This window comes from Magnolia sinica, chromosome 3, assembly GCF_029962835.1.
Source record: "Magnolia sinica isolate HGM2019 chromosome 3, MsV1, whole genome shotgun sequence".
Taxonomy (NCBI): Eukaryota; Viridiplantae; Streptophyta; class Magnoliopsida; order Magnoliales; family Magnoliaceae; genus Magnolia; species Magnolia sinica.
Genome location: NC_080575.1, coordinates 102380878 through 102402285, shown reverse-complemented (window position 1 = coordinate 102402285; position 21408 = coordinate 102380878). Strand labels below are relative to the sequence as shown.

Sequence of the window (21408 nt, the reverse complement as noted above, 5' to 3'; positions counted from 1 at the left end):
GGCCAGGAGATGTGAGCCCGCGTTCAGTTCGAGGAAAACACCGCGCGTTGCAAATCCCAAGAAAATCTCTACATCATGTCTCATCAATCAACCAACCAATCAATCAATCAATCACCTTATGTCAAGTACAAGAACAACCTCAAAGTCAACTCTCTCTTACACGCCCATACATGTGAAGTACACCTATCAACTCACATCCATCACCTCTCCCTTAAAACCACACATTCTCTCTCTCGTTCTCTTCACATTTTCCAAGCAACAAAGACCAAAAGAAGAGTGGACGTCCAAGCAATTCTAAAAGAGAAAAGTGTGTTGTGTGGCCCACTCCCTATCACAAAATCTATCATCCTAGCCCTTCATCTCTCATCACCTTCCATCAAAGTGAGACACAAAGAGCTCGACATTCTATCGGACCAAGAAGATTAAATATTGGGTGCTTCTATAGGCCTAGATTTTATATTTTTATGATGGGCCAAGTGAGGCTTATCGATTGATGGTATGGATCTCACTTTGGACCTTAGATGCGGCCAATGGCCCGCTATGATTCACATGATCATTCCATGATGGGGCCAATTTCCATGGACCCCATCACGATGTTTACTTTCTAAGTTTGAAAGAGGTCATCTAGATCTTCCATTTTGGTGGAGAAGGAATCTCCACCGTTGATTTTTGATTTGGTGGGCCCACATATATTGGGACCCACTTGATGTATGATTGAATGCATAGAAGGGAGGGCCCATAGTGTCGGGGTCCCTCCATCGCACGTGTCCCTTTCTCTCTCTCTCTTCCTTTCCTTTTCATTTTTATGTGATGATGTGGCCGTGTGGCCCACCCGGATGTACCCCACCTTGATGTATGTCTTATCTAACCGTCTTAAGCCATGTGGGCCCTATCCTTTAGTGATGGGAAAACACAAGTATCAGGTTGATCCAATCAAGTGGGCCACTTCCACGTGGGACCCATTAGCCGTGGTCCCCACACGTGGGACCCACCCTATATATGTGTTACCCAAACCGCCCAGCGTTCAGGGACGCTGGACATGGCTGCACAGTGAAGCTTGAACTGATGGTGTGGTGTACTAACAACAAGCCTTTTTGGGTGGGCTGCTCATGCAGGCCCCACCTTGATGTATGAATTCAATCCACGTCGTCCATCCCATTTCCCAAACTATTCAAGTTAACATCCCGGATTTTTGTCAACTTGGAGATAGACGTCCTTAGGCAATGGGTCGATCATAACACCTTATTAACTTCTCAGAATTCAATCCCAAAGTCTCGAATCCCATTTTCAACCCATTTCCTTCAAAAATCTTACCTTTCACCACCTTGTTCTTCAAATTTTTCTAAATACTTTCACATTAAACACTAATCCTAAAGTTTAAATGATGAAGAACAATACTTAAACTAAAACTTTTTGTAAATGGTAAATACATAAATAAAATAGGCTTTTGACTATTAACTTTATGGAATCTCACAAAATGAATAGGTTATTTGGAAAGATCAGTTTCTCCTACCCTAGGACCTTATTCTATTGTAATTAAGGCAGAATTTAGTCAAGTACTCAACTAAATAATTGATGGATTTGGGTCGAACCACTTTCTATACTAACTGCAAGACCCAAAACCATTAGAATCGCTAACCTAACATTACCTAGAAATCTAGGATCAATCTCAAAACCCAGTTGCTCTCGGGAGCACATTGAAACTTTGTATCGGACCTGGACCGCGCGTCGAAAGTCCGATTACCGTGAAATTATACGGTTATGACTACCTTACTGGCCTTGACAATCATCTCAGAAATCAAGTCCAAATAATATCTCAAAATGCACAACTTGAGCCCGGAGCGAAGTGTGTGAGAAACGCGAATATCTTTCGAGAATGAACTTAAACTTAAGTGATTTGGGCCGTTCACTTGCAGGCCAAACTTAAGGTTTCAGACCGTCAGATTCTGACCAACTACACCCTCGGATCAGGAAAAATTTTCAACACATATCAGTGTACTTGTGACCCTGATCGAGTAACGGTGACCGTTGAACTGAAGCAGGTCCTCCGCGGTCGATCCATAAATCCAATCGGATCGAAATCTTAACCTAGCCTAGATCCAATGTCAAGAAATTTTTTCCAGACCGTATGCATGAAATGGGCCTCCAAATGAGCTCCGTTGGCCCGAAACAATTGACTTTTGGCTATAACGTAAGTATACCATGGCCTTGGGGCCATTACCATCAGTTCTGGGCCTATATGAGGGCCTAAACCCACCTCATTTCTATTCCATACGATTTTCTCCAAACCCTAGGAGAGAGAAGAGAGAAAAGGGGAGAAAGGAGTAGAGATCGAAGGGAGGTCCTTAGAGTTTGCTGCCGTAGTTCCTTCCTGCTACTCCACGTGTTGAATCGCATCTACATCTAACTACACCGTCGAATCCAACTTCGATTTTGGTAAGAAATACTAACCCTAATCTGTTTTAGGTATCCAAGTAGATGAATCGATGAAATAACTAACCTATTTCGTGATTCAGGTAGCCGTTGTGCCGTAGACAAAGACATAGTATTCAAACCGAGCTCGATCGGTACGGGTTTACCGGCGAAAGGTGTGGACTATAAATGTTTAGGTTATGGTTTTCAAGGCTTTCAATGTCAGTAATGGTTTATGACTGACTTGCTTGCTATCACATACGCCTAAATACGACGTTTTCAGCGTCTTACACATCTATATGAATTATGTAGAATATAATGCATTCCATGCATTTGTTGAAATGTCTGAATGAATATGAAATTATGATTTGTGCTTGTCATGCTTGTTAATCAAAAATACATTATCATTGTATGTGTGACAACTCTTTTGTGAAAGGATCCGCCATAATATAAGTTATAACTAATATATTACATGTATGTTGTAATGTGTAGTCTAGGTGTTTAATAAAATGCCTGAATGAGTAATTGTTCGATGAAATGTATTTATTAAAGGTGTTGGGATGAGATCCTCAATTACCTTAGTGATTCGAATAGATTTCTCCATGTAATTTACATTAGGCTTAATGATTTCTGTATGAAATGTACATGTGTGATGTCATGCTCACTATGTGTTTATAGAATGCTTAAATGATTGAAATGCATGAGTTGGTTGTTAAATCCTGTTATGACTACTATATGGGAGTGCTATTACTTGGAGTATGATTGGGACTACTACGTAGTCTAGGCAATCGGTAATAATTCATATTTAGTGGTCGAATTAGTCTTGCACATTTGATGCGTTCGATGAATCCGAGTCGTACGATGATTGTCAACAGTGGTACGATGTCGATTAATTCAGCGTACGCTCATACTAGTTGAATTTGTCTAATAAACCGATTAGCTTATTGTGCGTTCACCATATATGGATGCTACTGCTTAAATCTAAGGTATCACTTACAATGTAAAACCCGCTTCAACTATGGTATCACGATCTACTAAGACTCATGAGCCGGACATGGTGGTATGAGACACCGTGGTCGAGCTGTCGGCCTATGCTGGGGCGACGAGCCTCCCCGTAGTGACCAATGAGTAACCCAAACTCGTGAGTCGAATACGGTGGTATGTGACACTGTATTTGAGTTGTTAGCCTCCATTGACGCAGGCTGGTTGTGGTCTGCAGACAGGTTGGTGACGAGCCTTCGAAAATAGATTGCCAGTTGGTAGGGCATTGGTGGAGTAACCTCGAGTACAAAATAGGCCTACCACGGCGCAATCTAGCTGTGGTCCCCAATCGGGTTGGTGATGAGCCTTCGAAAATAGACTGCCAGTTGGTAAGGTGTTGGTGGTAGTGACCTTGAGTGTGAATTAAACCTACGCTGAGGTGACGAGCCTCCTGTAGCAACCTATGGATAAACTCGCGAACTTGCCTATCGTATGTGATTAACTAGGACTTATGACCCTAGATGGATCATTGTTTGGGTAAATGATATAAAAGGAGGTACCTTAGCTTCCCAAATCTGCTGTATGAATAAGTCTAATTAAGAAATTGGCTAATCATATACATGCACCGCATTTGCATGTGCCTTTGGCGTTGGAGTTGAGCACAGAGGAAGGGGTGCATGCCGCGATCGTGAGATGATGTCTTAGAGGGAGTGCAGGCGAAGGCATGCATCATTAATACATACCATCCCTGCATTAATAAGAATAGCTAGGATTGTTTAATGTATTACTTTATCATTACTGCTTAACTGAATTGATAACATGTTAACCTTTGCTTTATAATTCCACTGAATTAGCTACTCATTCTCACCTGGGACGGTGTTTTAAAACACCACCTAGACTCTAGTTTAGATGCAGGTAATGGTAGAATCTATGCAGCTAAAATGGACTTCATAGGTGAGGAGGAAGAGTTTTTCTACATTCAACTCTCCGGCGGGTTTATGTAGACCCCGTGCTGATTCGATGGGTTTACAGGGACTTATGATTTAGTCAAACACCTTATATTTGATAATTTCTTTATTTTGAACCAATACATGTATATATTTAGCCCAGTTCCATACTCATACTACGAAATTTGTGAAACGTTTTCATAATTAAATACATATATTTCAGTCTTTCGCTTGCCAAATTACATTAACTCTGGAGTATGATATGTTGTTTTAGTATAATCCCACTTATGTTTAAATGCACTAATATGGACAACATTCAATTATCATTATCTATGTTGCATAAGTAAAGCGTTGGAACTTGAGAGTAGAGCTTTGCTCAACCCCCAATTTTCAGGGTGTTACAGTACCTCACTACATAGTTGTTGTAGTGGCATCACCAAGTCTGTGGGTCCCACACGCTTTATCTATGTCGTCCATCCCTATGGGACCCACCATGATGCATGTGTTGCATTCAAACCGTCCAACCATTTTGAAAGATAATTTTAAGGTTTGAGACTAAAGAATAAGACAGATCTAGAATCACGTGGACCACGCTGTAGAAACAATGGGTTTGAACGTCCAACATTAAAACCATTAGGCTACAGGGTTTGACCAATATGATATTTGTTTTTTCCTCTAAATCCAGGTCTTTGTGATCTTATGAATAGGCTAGATGGGAAATGAACCCTATGATGGGGTCCACTGGAATTTAACCGTGGAAATCACTACCCACGGTTAGATGTGGTATGGTCCAGATAATCTCTTGATATGACTCATGTTTTTGCATAATACTTTATATTGATCTCCATAAATAGATGAATTGTGTTTGACCCATTCAACTCGGCCCATTCGACTTGGCCCATTTGATTCGGCCCACTGATTCGGCCCATTTAATTAGGCCCAATATGATATATGAGGCCTGTTGTTGAGGCTCACCTTGATGATATATATGAGGCCCATTGTTGAGGCCCACCTTGATACATATGAGGCTCATGTGATGCAGCCTATTTGATGTATGTGAGGCCCATGGGTCGAGGCCCAATGGTATGTACATAGGGTCCATTGCAATGTGTGATTCCACCATGGTTTACGTAATGATGTTTATGGCGGGCGATGCCTTGGGAGCAATGATGGTTTGACATCCACATTGTAAGAATAATGTTGGTTAAATATCCGCATTATTACTCTCCTAGGACCCATTGATAGGCCCATACTTATTGTGTGTAGGCTGTCTAGCCCCATCTTCGTTGTGAGGATAGTTCATCACCATATAACATTCTTAGTATAATTCCATGATTCATGTCATACACATCATATGTATGCTTGATATGAGTAATGACTGATCATAGCATCTGCCATTGGGCAGATTATTTATGGGACTCACTGATAGAAGTTACCCACATGAGCCCGCGGTGTGCGCAGGATTGTTGCATGACTAGACGGTGTGACTTATGCATCTCACATATGTGTGACATGATCGTTGTACGCCCTAGCGATATCAGGGTCGTGGCCTCCACAGGCATGTCGTGGATAGCTAGATGGGACACCGAAAATATTTGGTTCGAGCATCTGGGTACTTTGGATGTCCATGGGTGAAAGTCCCTAAACCTCCAAGGCCAGGAGATGCCCCAATGTCTAGACCGAGTGGAACATGAGCACCCGAGTGCCAAATACCAGTAGACCGCGTCTCCCACTATGTCATGGTCGGTTGAGAGGGGGTACAGCCTTTTCCGCCCAAGTGATGGGGCTGTAAGCTAGGCTGAGTTTGACCAGCTCGCAAATGAGTCCGCTATCGATGAGCTGAGTAGGTATTGGCAGACTATTGGTCAGGTGGATAGTGTGGTCTCTTCCACTCGCTGGGCTGTGCGGCTAGGGAGGCCGCAGTCAGTGTGGAGTGTAATAGACCCCGGTGATTCCCCAGAGAAGAACAATACTGATATACAGACTTGATATGAGGACTGACATGATATTTGACACCCCGTCACTATTGCACATATGGGCGGGTGCACGTAAGCGGACGCTGATGTGGGCGGGGCTGAGGCCTGGGCGAGTTACCACACTAGGCGAGCTACCAGTGGTTGGCAGGCTACTGTGCTGGCAGGCTACTGAGAAGGAGTTGCATACTCATTCATTCATCCATTCACTATCCACTCGGGCTGGTGGTGCGCAACTATTTGTTACATGTACTTTCGCAATGTTCATAATTTCGGTTGGGGCACGCGACTAACCTGAGATCAGGAGTTTACCATATTGTGTTTGACTATCCAAATTTAGGTATGAGACTGGTTTGGATAGAATTCCCTTGTGATGGACCCCATAGCCTGCGATACTACATACTATCATCCCGACTTTACTCCAACGTGGTCGTTTCATTCGCATCGCATATTGCATTTCATCAACGACATACGACATTTTGGATTGCTATGTTTCTGTACTTAAATGGCTTAGACGGACTTGGCAGGATTTGCATATTGCATTGCATCCACAGTATATGATATTTGGCTCATTATGATCTGCGTTGCGTGCTCTGATATTATATGACTCATGGACTTACCAGTATATTTTCGCTTACTCTGATATTGTATGATTCATGATCTTATCAGTATTTCCGCTTACTCTGATATCATATGATTCATGATCTTACCTGTATTTTCGACATTGTATGATTTTGACGTTGTATTTGTGTGTTTGACACTTACCTTGTGCACACACTTGCACCACCCTCTAAGCTTTCTATAAGCTTATGCACGATAGATGTGTGCAGGTGACGTTAGGTTGCAGCATCGTTGAGCATGGAGCGTGCAGCGGTCTTCTGGAGCTTTGATTTTCAATATATGTATTTCCCCTTCAACACTATATTCAAATGTTTATATTAGTGGATATGTGATGATGATGTTGCCTTTGTGATTTAAGTAAACTTGTGGTTATGCTTATTATGAGATAAAAGTACGATGGAAAATCCTCTTGTAGGATCCTAGGATCGGAATCTGGCATATGAATGTCGAGATCCGAGAATGGGGCACTACGGAGGCTGTCGATGCCAGATTCGGCGATCAGAAATTTTGTGAGCCCCTTTTCCGAGTTTGGGGTGTGACATTTTGGCTAGATGGGTCTACCATATTACGGTTCCTCTGTCTCCACCTTACCATATAAAGTAATCTTTGACAGTTCTTTCGTCATGGAGAATTTTTTTAAAAACTACCTACACAGTATGAAATTTACACCTGGTACCTTTTCCAAGTTTTCAATAACCTGCTTTATTAACATAAGTAATTATTACTAGAGTAGCTTCATTAGGCTTCTTAATAGAGGTTGGGCAGAGCAAATGAGCTCAGTGACTCAAGCGGGGCCCCACCAAGATGTCTTTGTTAAATCCATCCCAACCATCGGGTGCATCACTCAATCTTAACCTCAGGGTTCAAAAATCAGTCTAATTAGTGATTCATGTGAACCACATAGCTACAAAAGGTACAAAGGACAATCCTCACCATCCAAATTATTTCACTTGGTATGGCCTACTTGAATCATAAATGGTCTAATTTTGAGCCATAGGCATAAATTTTGATGTGGCATCTAATAGGTGGAGTGGATTTATATAACTATTATGATGGGCTTGTGAAAATCAAAGGTGGATGTCTCCCTCGATAATGTATCTTTTGATGTAGCTCATCTAAATTAGATATCATTTAATTTTTAGTCCAAAATCTAATGTGAGATCATGCATATACACATCAAGGTAGGTCCAAAAAAAAAAAATCATCCCTCTCATATCTATGTTGGAAAATGAGAATATTAAGGGATGCCTACCCTTGTTTTTTAAGGGGCTCACCTTAAAGTGAGACCTACTCATCACTAGATGTGTCATCTCATGTTAGGCTCAAAGGAAAAAATAAAATAAAATCAAACTTCCTTACAATTAAGCAAGCCACAGTAATAGAAATAATTTGGAGAGATACATCCACCTTTTTTTAGAAAGCTCAGATGATATTTATATAAAATCCACTCAAACCATTACATGTCAAACCAAAATTTGGACCTAGGGTTTATACATCAGGCTCATCAATGATTCAGGTGGGCCACACAAAGGAAAATAGTTTAGAAGATGAAGGTTGTCATGTACATTGTCTCCAATCATGTGGTCCACCCAAATCATGGATGGAGTTCATTTTTAGACCCTAGGCTAGACATGTGGTGATGCGCTTGGTTGTCGGAGTGGATTTTATGTAAACATAATAGTGGGGCCCACCCAAGCTGCCGACTCCTTTGCTCCACGCAAGACCAACTTCAATCTTATAGAGTTTACAAATGATAGTGTAGGTTATTGATTTTTATTTATTTATTTATTTATTTTTATTGAAAATAGCACCGGAATGCAAATTCCAAAATAACTCGCTAGTTTTTTTGTAAAGTTCCTTTTTATATTGCTTTTGAGAAAGGATTTCATACTCTGGCAGTGTGATGGATGATGATATGCAGGCGCTTAAAAATTACTTAAATATTATATACATGGCATACTATAATTCAAACTAAACCGTCCAAATTATGTCTCATATCTTAGATGCATCATGAACCAATAACTATACTTATTGGATTATCTGACTTTTAAATTAGTTGGAATTTTATTGGACGATTAAAAATGAAAATATCCAACGGTCTTATTTTAAGAAGCAAGTGTCCACGAATCAGAGGTTATGATTGTTCAGCCAATCTTATTTTTGACATGTAACTTAGAAAAATTCGAGTTAATAGATGCCACGTGTACCATTTTCCAAGTGCATGCGTATCAAGTGTCATCCGCAACCAGAGTATTTCAAAGAACTCTCATCTCTTTTTCTTTTTCTTCTTTTCAAATGGCTATTCTCTTCCTTTTACGGAATTGAGAGAATCTAAAAAAATCTTCTGAGGTATGTATTCCCTATTCTATTGGAAATCTATATTCTTTTGTAATGGAATTTTGCATTTCCTGTTTTCAATTTCATCTCTGTTTACTGCTTTCAATTGTATCTCTGCATTTTCTCCTTCGTTGTAGAACTCTTTCTTCTTGGATTTGTAATATCCCTGGTAGTTTTTTTTTTTTTTCTACTTTTGTGAATTGAAATTCCAAATATTTTGTAGATTTCTAGAAGTTTCTGGAATTGTCGGTCATACATATGAGGATAAAAATGACCTTTTCTTTTTAATCAGAGGATATAAACATTACTTCCAACCAAATGGAAAGATCAGATCTCGCACAAGTGTTATCAGTTGGCACGTGTGATTTGTGTGGAACAAAAAAAAAAACACGAGGACCGGGGGTAACATGTTGAAAATTCTCTGGTCTTCTTCAAATTCTGGTTTGGAGTTAAGAGGACACATTTTCTTCATGCATCGATCGCCTGTTACTTCTTTTGTCATTTTTCTCTTGAAATCTGGGTCGGTTCGAACAATGTTCAATCCGATCCGACTCGGTTTTCCTGACCGAGTAGGACCCGGATTGGATCAGGCCATACAAATTTCGGATCGGTTCGAGTCAGGAGACCCGGACTCAGTCCTGGATCGGATCGAGTTCAGGTCAGCCCATTGAGATTTCGGATAGGATCGAGTTGGGCCCAATCCGATCTGACTCGGTCCGATGCCCAGCTCTACTTGAGCTATGGATCAGGGGTATTACTGGTGATCCAAATCATTCATTGGTAGGGGCCCCAACGGACTTGGGCGTGCATTTGGTAATCCAAACGGGACGTTAGGTAGTTCCATGGTGTAAGAATATTGCAGACTTATTCTCATTTTGCTAAGGAGTGCATGTCAGTTCGCCAAATGGTCCTGCGCTTGTAACACTAGGTAGCTAAGGCTGCAATGTCCATCTCGACTAGAAGTGCGTTTGGTCCATCAAATGATCACAGTCAGCTAGATTTTAGTTATGTTTGGGTCATGAAACCTTGTCAAGTGAGAAATGTGGACGTATGATTTTATTTTATTTTTTTATTTATGTGTCCTTTCAATGTAAATTTTAAGCGATGAAAAGGATAGACCATAACATAAAGATTATTTGAATCGAAAAATAGGGCTTAATTTTGAGCCATGAAAAATATAGATCATATTATAAAATTTATTTGAAGTAAAAAACGGGATAAATTTAATCATAAGGTAGACCACACACATATATTGAGTTGAACCATTATGGTTTTCGGTCAATCTTGCGTTTTAAGTTTATATATATATGTATATAGAGAGAGAGAGAGAGAGAGAGAGAGAGAGAGAGAGAGAGAGTTGTATATGAACATTATACATAGACACACACAATGTTGTATATAAACATTACACTCCTGAAGTGACTACCAATGTTTTAATGGTGGGAATTATTGAGCATGTGAGGCCACGAGAATGAATCATAAGATGAGAGGAAGTTGTAGACGGATTTCTCCCCAACAATATGAAGCTAATAATTTGTCTTGTGTGAAATTATCCACTTCCAATTTTCCTGGAATAGGAACTGCAAACGACAATGTGACTGTTGGGCTGTGCGTCCCGCCAATGCTCGGAATCTTCAGAAAGGGTATCTAATCCAAGAAACCTTGGTTTTCTCGAGCGAAGCCATTTATGGCCGAATTGATTGGAATTTCCAAGTTTTTTATTTTGTAAGACACGCATAATAAATTATAACTGCGCTTTCTCATTTTGCCTGATTGCAATCAAGAACTCAAACTTAGCTTGATCGACCAATGAATCAAGACACAGACTAGTTATTCACTGACCTAGCTTTGGCATTTTGCCAAATTACAATCAAGAACTCCAAATTGGGCTTCGAGCTAACCATTGACACCTACCTAGTCTCATAAATCTTGTCCATTTTTAACAAAAATAATTCTAAAATTAAAATTGAATGTAATTTATGTTGAAAAAAAAAAGTGAACCCCCATTATATATATATTTTAAAATAAAATGAAAGAAATGTAAGAATTTAGATTTCATGATATTTTGCACCAAATTAGAATAATTAATGATGAAATATCATAAAATCACAACATTTGGTATGACCAAACATGCCCTTAAATAAAATCTTGAAAGATGTTGACCTATGAAGTGGTGGGCCAAAAGAAGGTGTTTGGCTAATAATTGCGTGAGAATATATAGAGTTGTAAATGCATTATAAGTCAGGAGTAGTATTCAATATGCTCAATTTGTACAAACAAGTGCAATCCTATATCATAATGGGTTTTTTTTTTTTCCAAATATGTTCAAAATTCTATAATTTTCGAATGGCCTAAGCATCCAATGTTTGGTCCTTTTCATGAATGATTGTTGTGTTGTTCACATAAACATATATTTTCACATTTCTCTTTAAAGAAATGTGCATTGCATCAACCATCCAAAATGGGGAGCTTATCAAATCAACAATCTGGATTGCCAAACAGTCCATGAAAGCAATGTCCACCTTGGTTTTCCTTGAAATCTATTTCAGTAGAGCATATTATGTCAATTGCCTAAGGCAGAACTCTCAATGAAATAGGCCACTATAACTTCGCCTTTCTCACCCCAAGAAAACTAAAGAATACAGTTCTTATGATTGGAATTCTATAAAATTTTCTAATGCTAACTAAGTTTTCATTGACTTTATCAAGAACAACGATGGGATCTTATAAATCGAGCTATAGATGGGTGAAATAGTAATTTGATTGTTTGGTTGTCACATAAGTCCTGTTTCGAATTTTCAAAGGTTAATAAAAAGTTCTTAGTCTTAGTCCATAAGAAATAATAAGCATTAATGGTCAAAATGGTTGAAATTTCTGCCTTGATGGTTTTGCAGGGCGGGCCCACAGATTCCACATAAAGCTGTCCTTTGCCAGATTGCATCCCTCTGGAAGATGGAGATGAATTTAAAGCTTAATCTAAGAACTCAAAACTTGGCTTGGTGGACCAACGAGTCAAGACTCTTCATTGACAATTCAACCGGCGAATCAACGCAGGCTCACGAGTTTTTAGTAGATTTAATTAAAAATCAGTAAAAAGTTCAAAACTGGGAAACAAAAAAATATCTTTACTACTTTTTCTAAAATAGAAGCCTGGCTATGTTTTTGAAAGATACTCATATCGGAGTTGGAGTTTTGTGGGGCCATGTGGGTTGCTTACAACATTTAAGCCATCCAATATATTTGCCCCACTATGGTGATGGCATGTACTAAAAAACAGACTAATTAAATCATTGCATGAGCTATGTTTGAATTTGAATGTTTTGAGTGGTGTATATTATTTTTTATGAATTGACCTTTTTTATTATTGGATCCCTATTATATTTTTGCCCAATAACCATGTTAGTGTGCACTTGTTGAATATAAGGACGTCAAACACATGACCCAAAAATTCTGAATTCTTTGCTTCTTAGAGCAAAAAAAAAAAAAACAGAGAATATAATAATGTAAATTTTCCTTTGAAAAAGTACTGCCGGTAATAAAAGCTCACGTAGGCATTATTTGGTAAAATCTCCATTGGGCATTGTAATGCAAGAATTCAAAGTCAAAATTGGAGAGCAAGAAAATTCTTTTTAAGGATGAAAATACAAAAATACTTTTGTTTATTTTTTGTTTAAAAATGCAAAATTAAAGATATATGGACCCACATGGTGTGTGTGTAACATCTAACCTATTATCAAACGTATGAACAACACCATGATTACAACCTGAGGAAAGTATTAAGTCCATTATATCATTAGATGGGCTCTATTTGAATATTAGTATCTTTTGAATTGTGTACATTATTTTTTATGAATTGGCCTGTTTTATGATTAAATCCATGGTATTTTTTATTAGCCTAGCAATAATATTAGTGTGCATTTATTAAATTAATTATATAAGAGACACATGCCACATGGGCTCGCAACTTTTGATTTTCTACTTTGTTGTAAAGAAAAGATAAAAGGAGTGCAGTATTGTAATTTCACCTCTTAAAAAGCCTGGGATATATTCCAGTGCAGGCTCCAATTAGTAAAATCAAAGGCGGTAAAAATCCAAAGTAGAAAAGATTAGAAGACTTTTATACCGTGAAAACAGTGAATCCTAGTTAGGTTATTGGTATGGAATGAATGAACGGTCTAAATTGATGATGGGACTATCCCAAGAGTCTAAAGCGCATCGTGATCCATCTACAAAAATATGCTTATGGGATTCGCTGTAACCAAATCCAGACCGTTCCCTTTATCCGATCAATCAACGGAAGTGCAACGCTAGTGGACACACAGGACTTTGATCAGTGGGCCAGAGAGTGGTCTTAAATGGGTCCACCCCAGGTCAGAGCCAGTTAAATCTCAACGGTACTTTACTCCTGGCCCATATCCATTCATGCATCTCTACCAATGCCAAGTTGCTGCATATTCGACTAGATATCAGATGTGGCCTCAGATAAAAAATCACATCCATCAGGTGATCGTAACTAGAGCTTGCATGAGTCAAGTTGGACCAAGTTAGGGCTGACTTGGCTTGATCCGGTATTGAAGCCTAAGCCGAACTCGATCCAACTCGATACTGAGTCCAACATGCTTGACTTGATTCGAGTTCGGTTTGGCCTAGACTGATCTGGACCGAGTCCAATTTGATTAGAAATATCAAGTTGGGTCAAGTTGGCACCAAGTTGGATCGAGAGATAAGAGAGGGAGGGACCGGAGAGGATAGAGAGAAGGGGAGGAGGGGAGGGTGATGGTAGTGGGTGGTTGCCAAGCTTGGAAGAGGTAGATGAGGAGTATGAGAGAGGGAGTGGAGAGGAAAAAGAGGAGAAGGAGGAGGGTGATGGTGGTGGGTAGTTGCCGGGCTTGGAAGAGGAGGATGAGGAAGGGAGTGAGAGAGGTTGTGATCGAGTCGGGGTAGGGTTAGATAGTCGGGTAGAGTTGGGTTTTAGATCGAGTCGAGTCTAACCAGTTCGAGTTTCGAGTCGAGTCACGGGGTAACTCAAATTCGACTTGGTTTGAGTTTGGATTGGGCGAAGCTTACACAGTTTGGACCGAATCACTCATTCGGTTCGGATCTAGTTGGATTGGACCGAGTCAAGTTAGTCAGATTGGGTCATCCCGTGCCCACCTCTAATCGTAGCACACCAGATCAATGGACATTATTGTAATTTGTTTTATCCATCAATCACATGGAATCAATCAGAAAATTAAGGTGGTCTAATTGGTGGGCCTATTGAATTGTCAGGACAGTAGAAGAACAGGATCACTGACATCCAGAGCCACATGTAGGGAGGTGATTGGTCCATACGATTGGCTGTAGTTGAGGAATGCCGATGGATAATGGGACGTGGATTGTGTCCCATCCCCGCTCGTATCCAGCTGGGAACGGTCAGCAGCTTTGAGATCCATACCGACTATTCATTTTTTCGTATCATTTTAGGGGATAAGCCCCAAAAAGAGGCAGATCCAAGACTAAAGTTGACTAAACAATGGGGATTAAATTCTTACCGTTGAAAACTTCTTGGGGCCACAGAAGTCTTGGATGGAACTGATATTTGTGTTTTCTCTTCATCCGGGTCTATGTAACTTTTTGAATAGGTTAGATGGCAAATAAATATCATGGTGGGCCATAGAAAAGTTTCAACGGTGAGAATCATTATCAGTGCTGCTTCCTGTGGTGTGGTCCACTCAAGCTTTGGATCTACCTCATTTTCAAATTTATCCCTTAAAATGATACGAAAAAATAGATGGACGGTGTAGATAAGATCCATACATCACCATGGCCACACAAAGCTGCTGCCCGTTCCGAGGTGGAAACGGCGGGGGTAGGACACAATCAGATAATGACTTGTGCTTGAAGTTCAGACCCAAAAATGGTCTGGGCGTTGTTTCAAGCCAAATACATTGAAATGGCTGGTCTTGGGCTTAACTAATCACTGCCAACTCGGACGAGTCACGAGTCGATTTGAAATTAAACGAGTCAGTCCGATTCAGGGAGGGGTCGGCCAACACTCTCATGTTAGTTTTGCATCATTTAAAAAATGGTGGCAGCCCACCTACCTCAGATGTGGAACTGATGTACACATATATAGACCATCCAAATTGTGTCCCATTGTCATTGGAGTTTATATCTAAAATCACACTGATCAAGAAATCTTAACTATCCCATCAATGGCTATCAAATGGATGGTTAACAGTAAAATAGCAAAAGGTCCAATTTTGAAAAGAAACTTAGAAGTTTAATGTTATCTTCTCTGGGATTTTTTTTTTTTTTTTTTGGGCTATGCTCCATCCACATTTCGTTCAGCCATTTGGATGGTCTGGATTGTGCCACAACCATACTATACATGCATTTGAAGAGTCACCACCATTTGTTAGGGGTATTTGGATCCTCAGTTGCTTAAAATAAGCTACTTTTTTCACAAGTAACTTCTCTTAATTTCTAATTATTAAGAAGATAAGTATATTTGGCAAGCAACATACTTACCTACTCATTTTCTCTTTCATATATTCTAATTGATTAAAAGTAGAAAAGCAAAAATAAAATAAAATTAGGTCTATTAAGTAAAAAAGTTACTTAGTTAAAAGTCGCTTTTATCCACCGCTGCTGTAAGTAGAAAAAGTAACTTATTTGGTGGAATCCAAATGGGCCTAAATGTTTCAAAACTAACACAGGATTCCAACAAATGTACAGCAATGGTCGAGATTGAATAGGACAAAAAAAATCAAATGGCTAGAAAATTCCAATACGAGATTTCTTCGGCGCAGTCTATCTACTGCGGGCGCAGCACAGTAACAGTCTGGATTACTGGCAAATGGGCGCCAGTTGTCGCACGATGGAAACCCGCGTATCCAATAAATCCTCTCGAGGAGATGAAAATTGGAAATTTTCAAAAATTGGCGCCAGAAAGGAGGAAAATGGTATAATAGAGAGAGGTTCGAGAAATACAAACTCACGAGAAAAAAATGAAGTCGAAACGGGCAGCGGTCAGGCAGTTCGGGCAGCTCTCCCTTCCCTCATCTTTCCACTCGAATTCCATCCCCAGGTTTTTATGGTGCTTTTTTCGTCCTCTTCTTTTGATAGATCTTCCTCTGTTTGCTAACTTGCGCCTGGGGGTTTAGGGTGTCAACCTTTTTTTGACCTGCAATATCGCTTAGTTGTAAGGGAAAAAAAGAAAAAGAAAAATAAAATGACGGTGCAGATTGACAGGTGCCCATGGCTCATTATAGATGCATTCCCTTTATTTATACTATTTTGTGCATGAAAAAAAAAAAACTAAAAAAAAAAAACTGTTGTTGTTATGTGTACACAGTGCGCACCAAGAGTTGGTGCGCACATGTTGCCCACAGTTAGATTATTATGGGCGAAAAATCCAAGACCTATTCCAAAACTGGATTATTATTATTATTATTATCATCATCATCATTGGAAAAGATTCTGTGTGCACGGAGTGCACTGAGAGTTGGTACGCACATATCTCTCACCATCCAAAGGTGGTGGGGCAGAAATTTAACACGAATTTCAAAAGTTGTGTTTGAAATTCGCATTTGAGGCACCCAACAAGTTTCAAAGGATGTCTTTTGATTGCAGGAGTAACATAGCAGGTGCATGGATAAAGAGGAGATTACTGTCTTCTCAAGAATACCCCCCTGAATCTACAAGGAGAGAAATATTTGAAAACATTAGATAAAATTGATATTATTGATGAAAAGTCTAGATAAGGACTGTTTATAAAGCCCCATGATATGACTTATATAAGACCTAAGCCCCAAGTCCTAAATTCACAACTTTCGAAAATTGGTAAGCTTACTAAAATGGTAAATTTTTTAAAAATAGTAAATGACTTTTAAATTGACAAAAACTCTTTCTCATGACTCAAACAAATATTTTAAAGACTCTCTGAACTGTAAAATACATTTTAAAAAAATGAAATTATTAAAAATAGTAAATTTTAACGTAAAAACTTAAAATCAAACCCTAAAATGACCTATTTTGGAAAACTGCTCAGAGGCCAATTGTCTTTGGCATTGGCCAGCATATAGAGCTTGTTGATAGCTTTCGAATGACATATTATATGTGCTAAATGGATAACTCGTTGCAAAATTATGGCCCTCGGAAGCTATAGTGTGTGCTAGACCCTTAGATTGAACTTTCTGAATTGTAACACAGTTTCCTTCCATCTTAGCTATCCATGTGATTGTCATTGACTTTGTCCTGCATCAAGGAGGGATAATATGCATGCTGAATTTCAGTGCTTGATGTGCACATTAAGTCACAATCCTTTTTTTTTTTTGCTCAATGATATTTTCCTTCAACTTTTTCCTTGTGGGTATGCCAAAAACCTACTAGAAATCCTATTTATACACTAAAACTTGGGGAATGTTCGGACAGTTATAAACACTTGATAGGTACAGTATCTTTAAGTCATTGCCCACAAAATGATGCTTGGGATTGATGGGGCATTCAGGATGGCTTAGATACAGTTTCATTTTATAGTTTATACACATTTATACACAACCCATGCCAATCCCTTTCTGATTTTTTATCATCGTAGTGTTTTGGTTGATTGAATAACTTTATGTGGAGTTTTTAATTTCTTTATGCCAGTTCCAAGGATAGGAAAGATGATACATCAAGCAAACCCTTGACATCATGTATATCTCTCTCTGACTTCTTAGACCGAAAGCTTGATAAAACTACGCAAAAATTGATTCAGGTATCTAACATTTTTTTTTTCTTATGGACATTTCTAGCCCTTTCTTTTACTTTTATGTATTCACATTCTATTCATACATTTTCATATTTCAAATTTGCTGCATATGGGTTTCAATTGTGAAAGCGATTGAATTGAGAACTCAATAACAGGAGAAACAAAAGTCGTTTTCTACAGTCGCTATTGGGCCTGTTAATGAACATATGGGACTCAAACGAGAAGAATCTGGGGCTGATTTTTTTCTCAATAGAGCTGTTTTTCAACATTTTAAGCACAAGTTGAATGAAGGAGATTGCGTACGATCAAGTGGTGGGGGTGAGCTTGGAGTATTCGAGTTAGAATTGACGGAGGATAGGGAAGATTTGAGGAAAAGAAAGAACCCATTTGCAGTTTCTAGAGGTTCGTGTTTTTTTTTTTTTCTCATACCCATCTCAATGGATCGATGTTTTTTTTCTCATGGGTTAATCTAACAACATTGGAGGTGCATTTGGATCCACTATTGAATTGAACTGCAATTTTAAATCCAATCAAATGGTATTTGCCATGTTTGGATCAAGGGAGGCAATGGATTAGCCTCAGCCAAGGCCAAACCAATTTACTAAGTAGGCCAAGAATTCAAACCCGAGCCCAAATGGCAACCATTGTTCAAAAAGCACAAACTTGACTTGACTTGAAGTCCGGTCTGGTTGGGTCAACTCGAAGACTTGAATGAGTGTTTAGTTGACTTGACTTGGCATTAAATTAATTAAATAAGAATAAATGGAGTAGCAAAAAAAAAAATTGAACTGCTATGTATGCTATAAATAGCACTAAAAGTTGGTAATGTGTTGTGTGCTGCTTAAGCTCTTTACCTCCTTAGTAGAGGTCAAAGCACTACACACTACTTTTTATTTAAAAAGTTGCTCCACTGAGTGACTCGGCCCAATTCATACCGAGTCAGGATCAAGTCTATCTCATGGACGAGTTGAGTTTCTCAGTGTCTTGCCTTGAAATCTCGTTGAATTGAGTTAACTCCGCCGAGTTTCAAGTTGAGTCAGTGAATTTTAGAACTATGCTGGCAACCCAAGCCCCATCCATTTACTAAACAAGTCTAGGATTTAAGACTATACTCCCATCCAAAACAAATTATCAAAGCCAAAGCCCCACATAACTTGCCTTGTCTATCATTTGTGCCTTGTTTTCAAGCCAATCAGTGCTATTTAAGAGGTTTACGGGTTAAACCTATGCATCGCTACATATAACTTCTCATAAGCAGGTCTGGCTCAGTTTGATTTTGGTTGGGTCGGTGTAGGACCAAGCCTGATCTATTTCCTTAAAGGACCTCATTTTCTGGCATGAACTGAACTCGGGTTGGGCCAATTGGTACCCATTGCCAACCTAGTTTGGTCTCCTATTCACAATTATACTACTTTTAGTGTTGTTATATACGATTGCATAAGCAATTATGCCATCACATATGCTATTTCGGACCAGTGGACTGCATATGCTATGCTGGCATATACAATTATTATGCCGTTGGGGTTATGTGATTGCATAGAGAATTATGTGACTGCATAAGCCATAGTTATGTAGTTATGCCTCATGTATCGATATGCGATGGCATAACTTCCCAACGGTTAGATTTCTGACTGTTGGGACTTAGTTTTTGTTTCATTTTCTCTCACATTTTGCCTATAGATAGGCACTAGCCCATATATTCACAACTCTATTACTCTTTTACACACTCTCTCTCTCTCTCTCTCTCTCTCTCTCTCTCTCTCTCTCTCTCTCTCTATAATATTCTCATATCTCAATCTCCCTAGTCTCTTAAATCTCTTACTAAGTCCCACTCTATTACTCTCATTCTCTGTTAACATCAATAAAATTTATATATTGTTTTTTCACATTTTTGAGTATATGCATTTATTTGAGTAGTTGTTAGTTGACTTGTTATAGTCTAATAGTATGATAAAACCATTAAAAAAAACATTTCCCTACACACTAGTATTTTTATAGAAAATTTCATCTTTTTTCATTTCCTCTTGATTTAAATATTTTTTTTTTTCCATTTTCCCTTGATTTTTTTATTTTTTATTTTTTAAATTTGTTTGGGGGTCAGTGCCATTGCATAAGCACACAGCCCCCCTTGGGTTGTGCAAGATCGCTTATGCCATTTGACACACAAAGACCACTTTCAAGATGGACTTGAGGAAGATGCAAATGCAATTTGATGGCTACTTCTTCAGCATGAAAACAGAGAAATGTTGTTAGTATTTGCAATTTATTCCACTAATGCATCCAAATGCAAGTGGTGCATTCACTGAAATTACACAAGGGCTAAAAGACACCTAATTGAGTGGATTGAACGAGGCAATGGCTTTAATTGTTTAAGCTAGTCCAATGTAAGATTTTAATTTCAGCAATTTAACTCCACGAGTAGAGATGAATCTTACTTTTGTTCTCTTGTTTTTCAGGTGGAGATGAGAGAGATTCCCATCAAGGGCGCTTGGTTGTTCTTGGTGATGATCCAAAGCCCAAGCAAAGGGGGAGAGGAAACATGTTTACAAGCAAGAGGCCAAAAAACCTCTTCAATCACTGTATGTTGCCCTTCTCATAAGTCAAAATCAATCAAACAAGATTTATCAGAAGTCTGTGCACTTGTGCATGCTTGTGTTAGAAATCTTAAGTAGTGGGAAACTTATGCTTTTTCAGATGCAAATGGAAGTGGCTGGTGGGACTGCAATATGGAGGGAGTTGACAGTGAAGAAGTTGGTTGCAGTGAGGCGTGGGAAGGAATGGGGTCCACCACCTTGGGAGGATTGGAATGGCATTAATTTGGTTAACAGCTCTGTCCAAGTTCCCATCAGATTCCTACACATTGTCCTGAATTCTGTTTCTTTTGTATCAAATGAAATCTGCAGAGCCCTCTTCTTCCAGTGGTTGGCTTGCAGTTTTAAAGTATGTAGACTTGAATGTATGATTGTGGGATCAGTAATGCAAACAACACTAAAGAAGTAAGGGGTCTTTTGGCATCATGGATTTTTATTTTATTTTTTATTTTTTATTTTTTATTTTGGGGGGGGGGGGGGGCAAGGGATTTGAGGGGATTTCAAATCCCCTGGTATGTTTGGCGCCATAAAGTAATTGGAGGTTTCAAATCCCCTTAAAGAGGGGGTTTGAAATCCAAGGTGAAAGCTTGGATTATATCTAAAATCCTTCCAAGAGTTACATGTGTAAATGTGTGTCACTAGGCTATTAATCTATTGGGCAAATGGCCCACTGATGACATCCCAAAACAATCAGATTATCTATTGCATCACTATAAAATTACTTTAATATGATGATCTATTCCATCCAAACATTGTCCATGTAAAACAATGGTTAAAAATCGTCACTCGGATGTGATCTTGTGCTTGTG

At 39.0% G+C, this 21408-nt stretch overlaps 1 protein-coding gene across 2 annotated transcripts; it reads left to right on the top strand.

Annotated features, from left to right (window-relative positions):
• The first annotated feature begins 16193 nt into the window (after nt 1-16193).
• On the top strand, nt 16194-21025 carry LOC131240464 (uncharacterized). Of its 2 annotated transcripts, none has more exons than XM_058238712.1 (5): nt 16194-16343; nt 17906-18014; nt 18164-18410; nt 20465-20587; nt 20703-21025. In XM_058238712.1, exons 1-5 carry the CDS (start codon nt 16264-16266, stop codon nt 20822-20824), a joined length of 681 nt encoding a protein of 226 aa, XP_058094695.1. In that variant the 5' UTR covers nt 16194-16263; the 3' UTR covers nt 20825-21025. The 2 variants fall into 2 exon arrangements, with proteins under 2 accessions (XP_058094695.1, XP_058094693.1); XM_058238710.1 differs by having other exon boundaries at nt 16198-16352.
• The last annotated feature ends 383 nt before the right edge of the window (nt 21026-21408 follow it).

What these genes read in the sequence shown, in the direction of transcription:
- LOC131240464 (XM_058238710.1), top strand. Translation starts at nt 16,264, where the DNA reads ATGAAGTCGAAACGGGCAGCGGTCAGGCAGTTCGGGCAGCTCTCCCTT. An exon ending in TCCATCCCCAGGTTTTTATG is followed by an intron (nt 16,353 to 17,905) that starts GTGCTTTTTTCG and finishes TCTTTATGCCAG; the next exon opens with TTCCAAGGATAGGAAAGATG. An exon ending in CTACGCAAAAATTGATTCAG is followed by an intron (nt 18,015 to 18,163) that starts GTATCTAACATT and finishes ACTCAATAACAG; the next exon opens with GAGAAACAAAAGTCGTTTTC.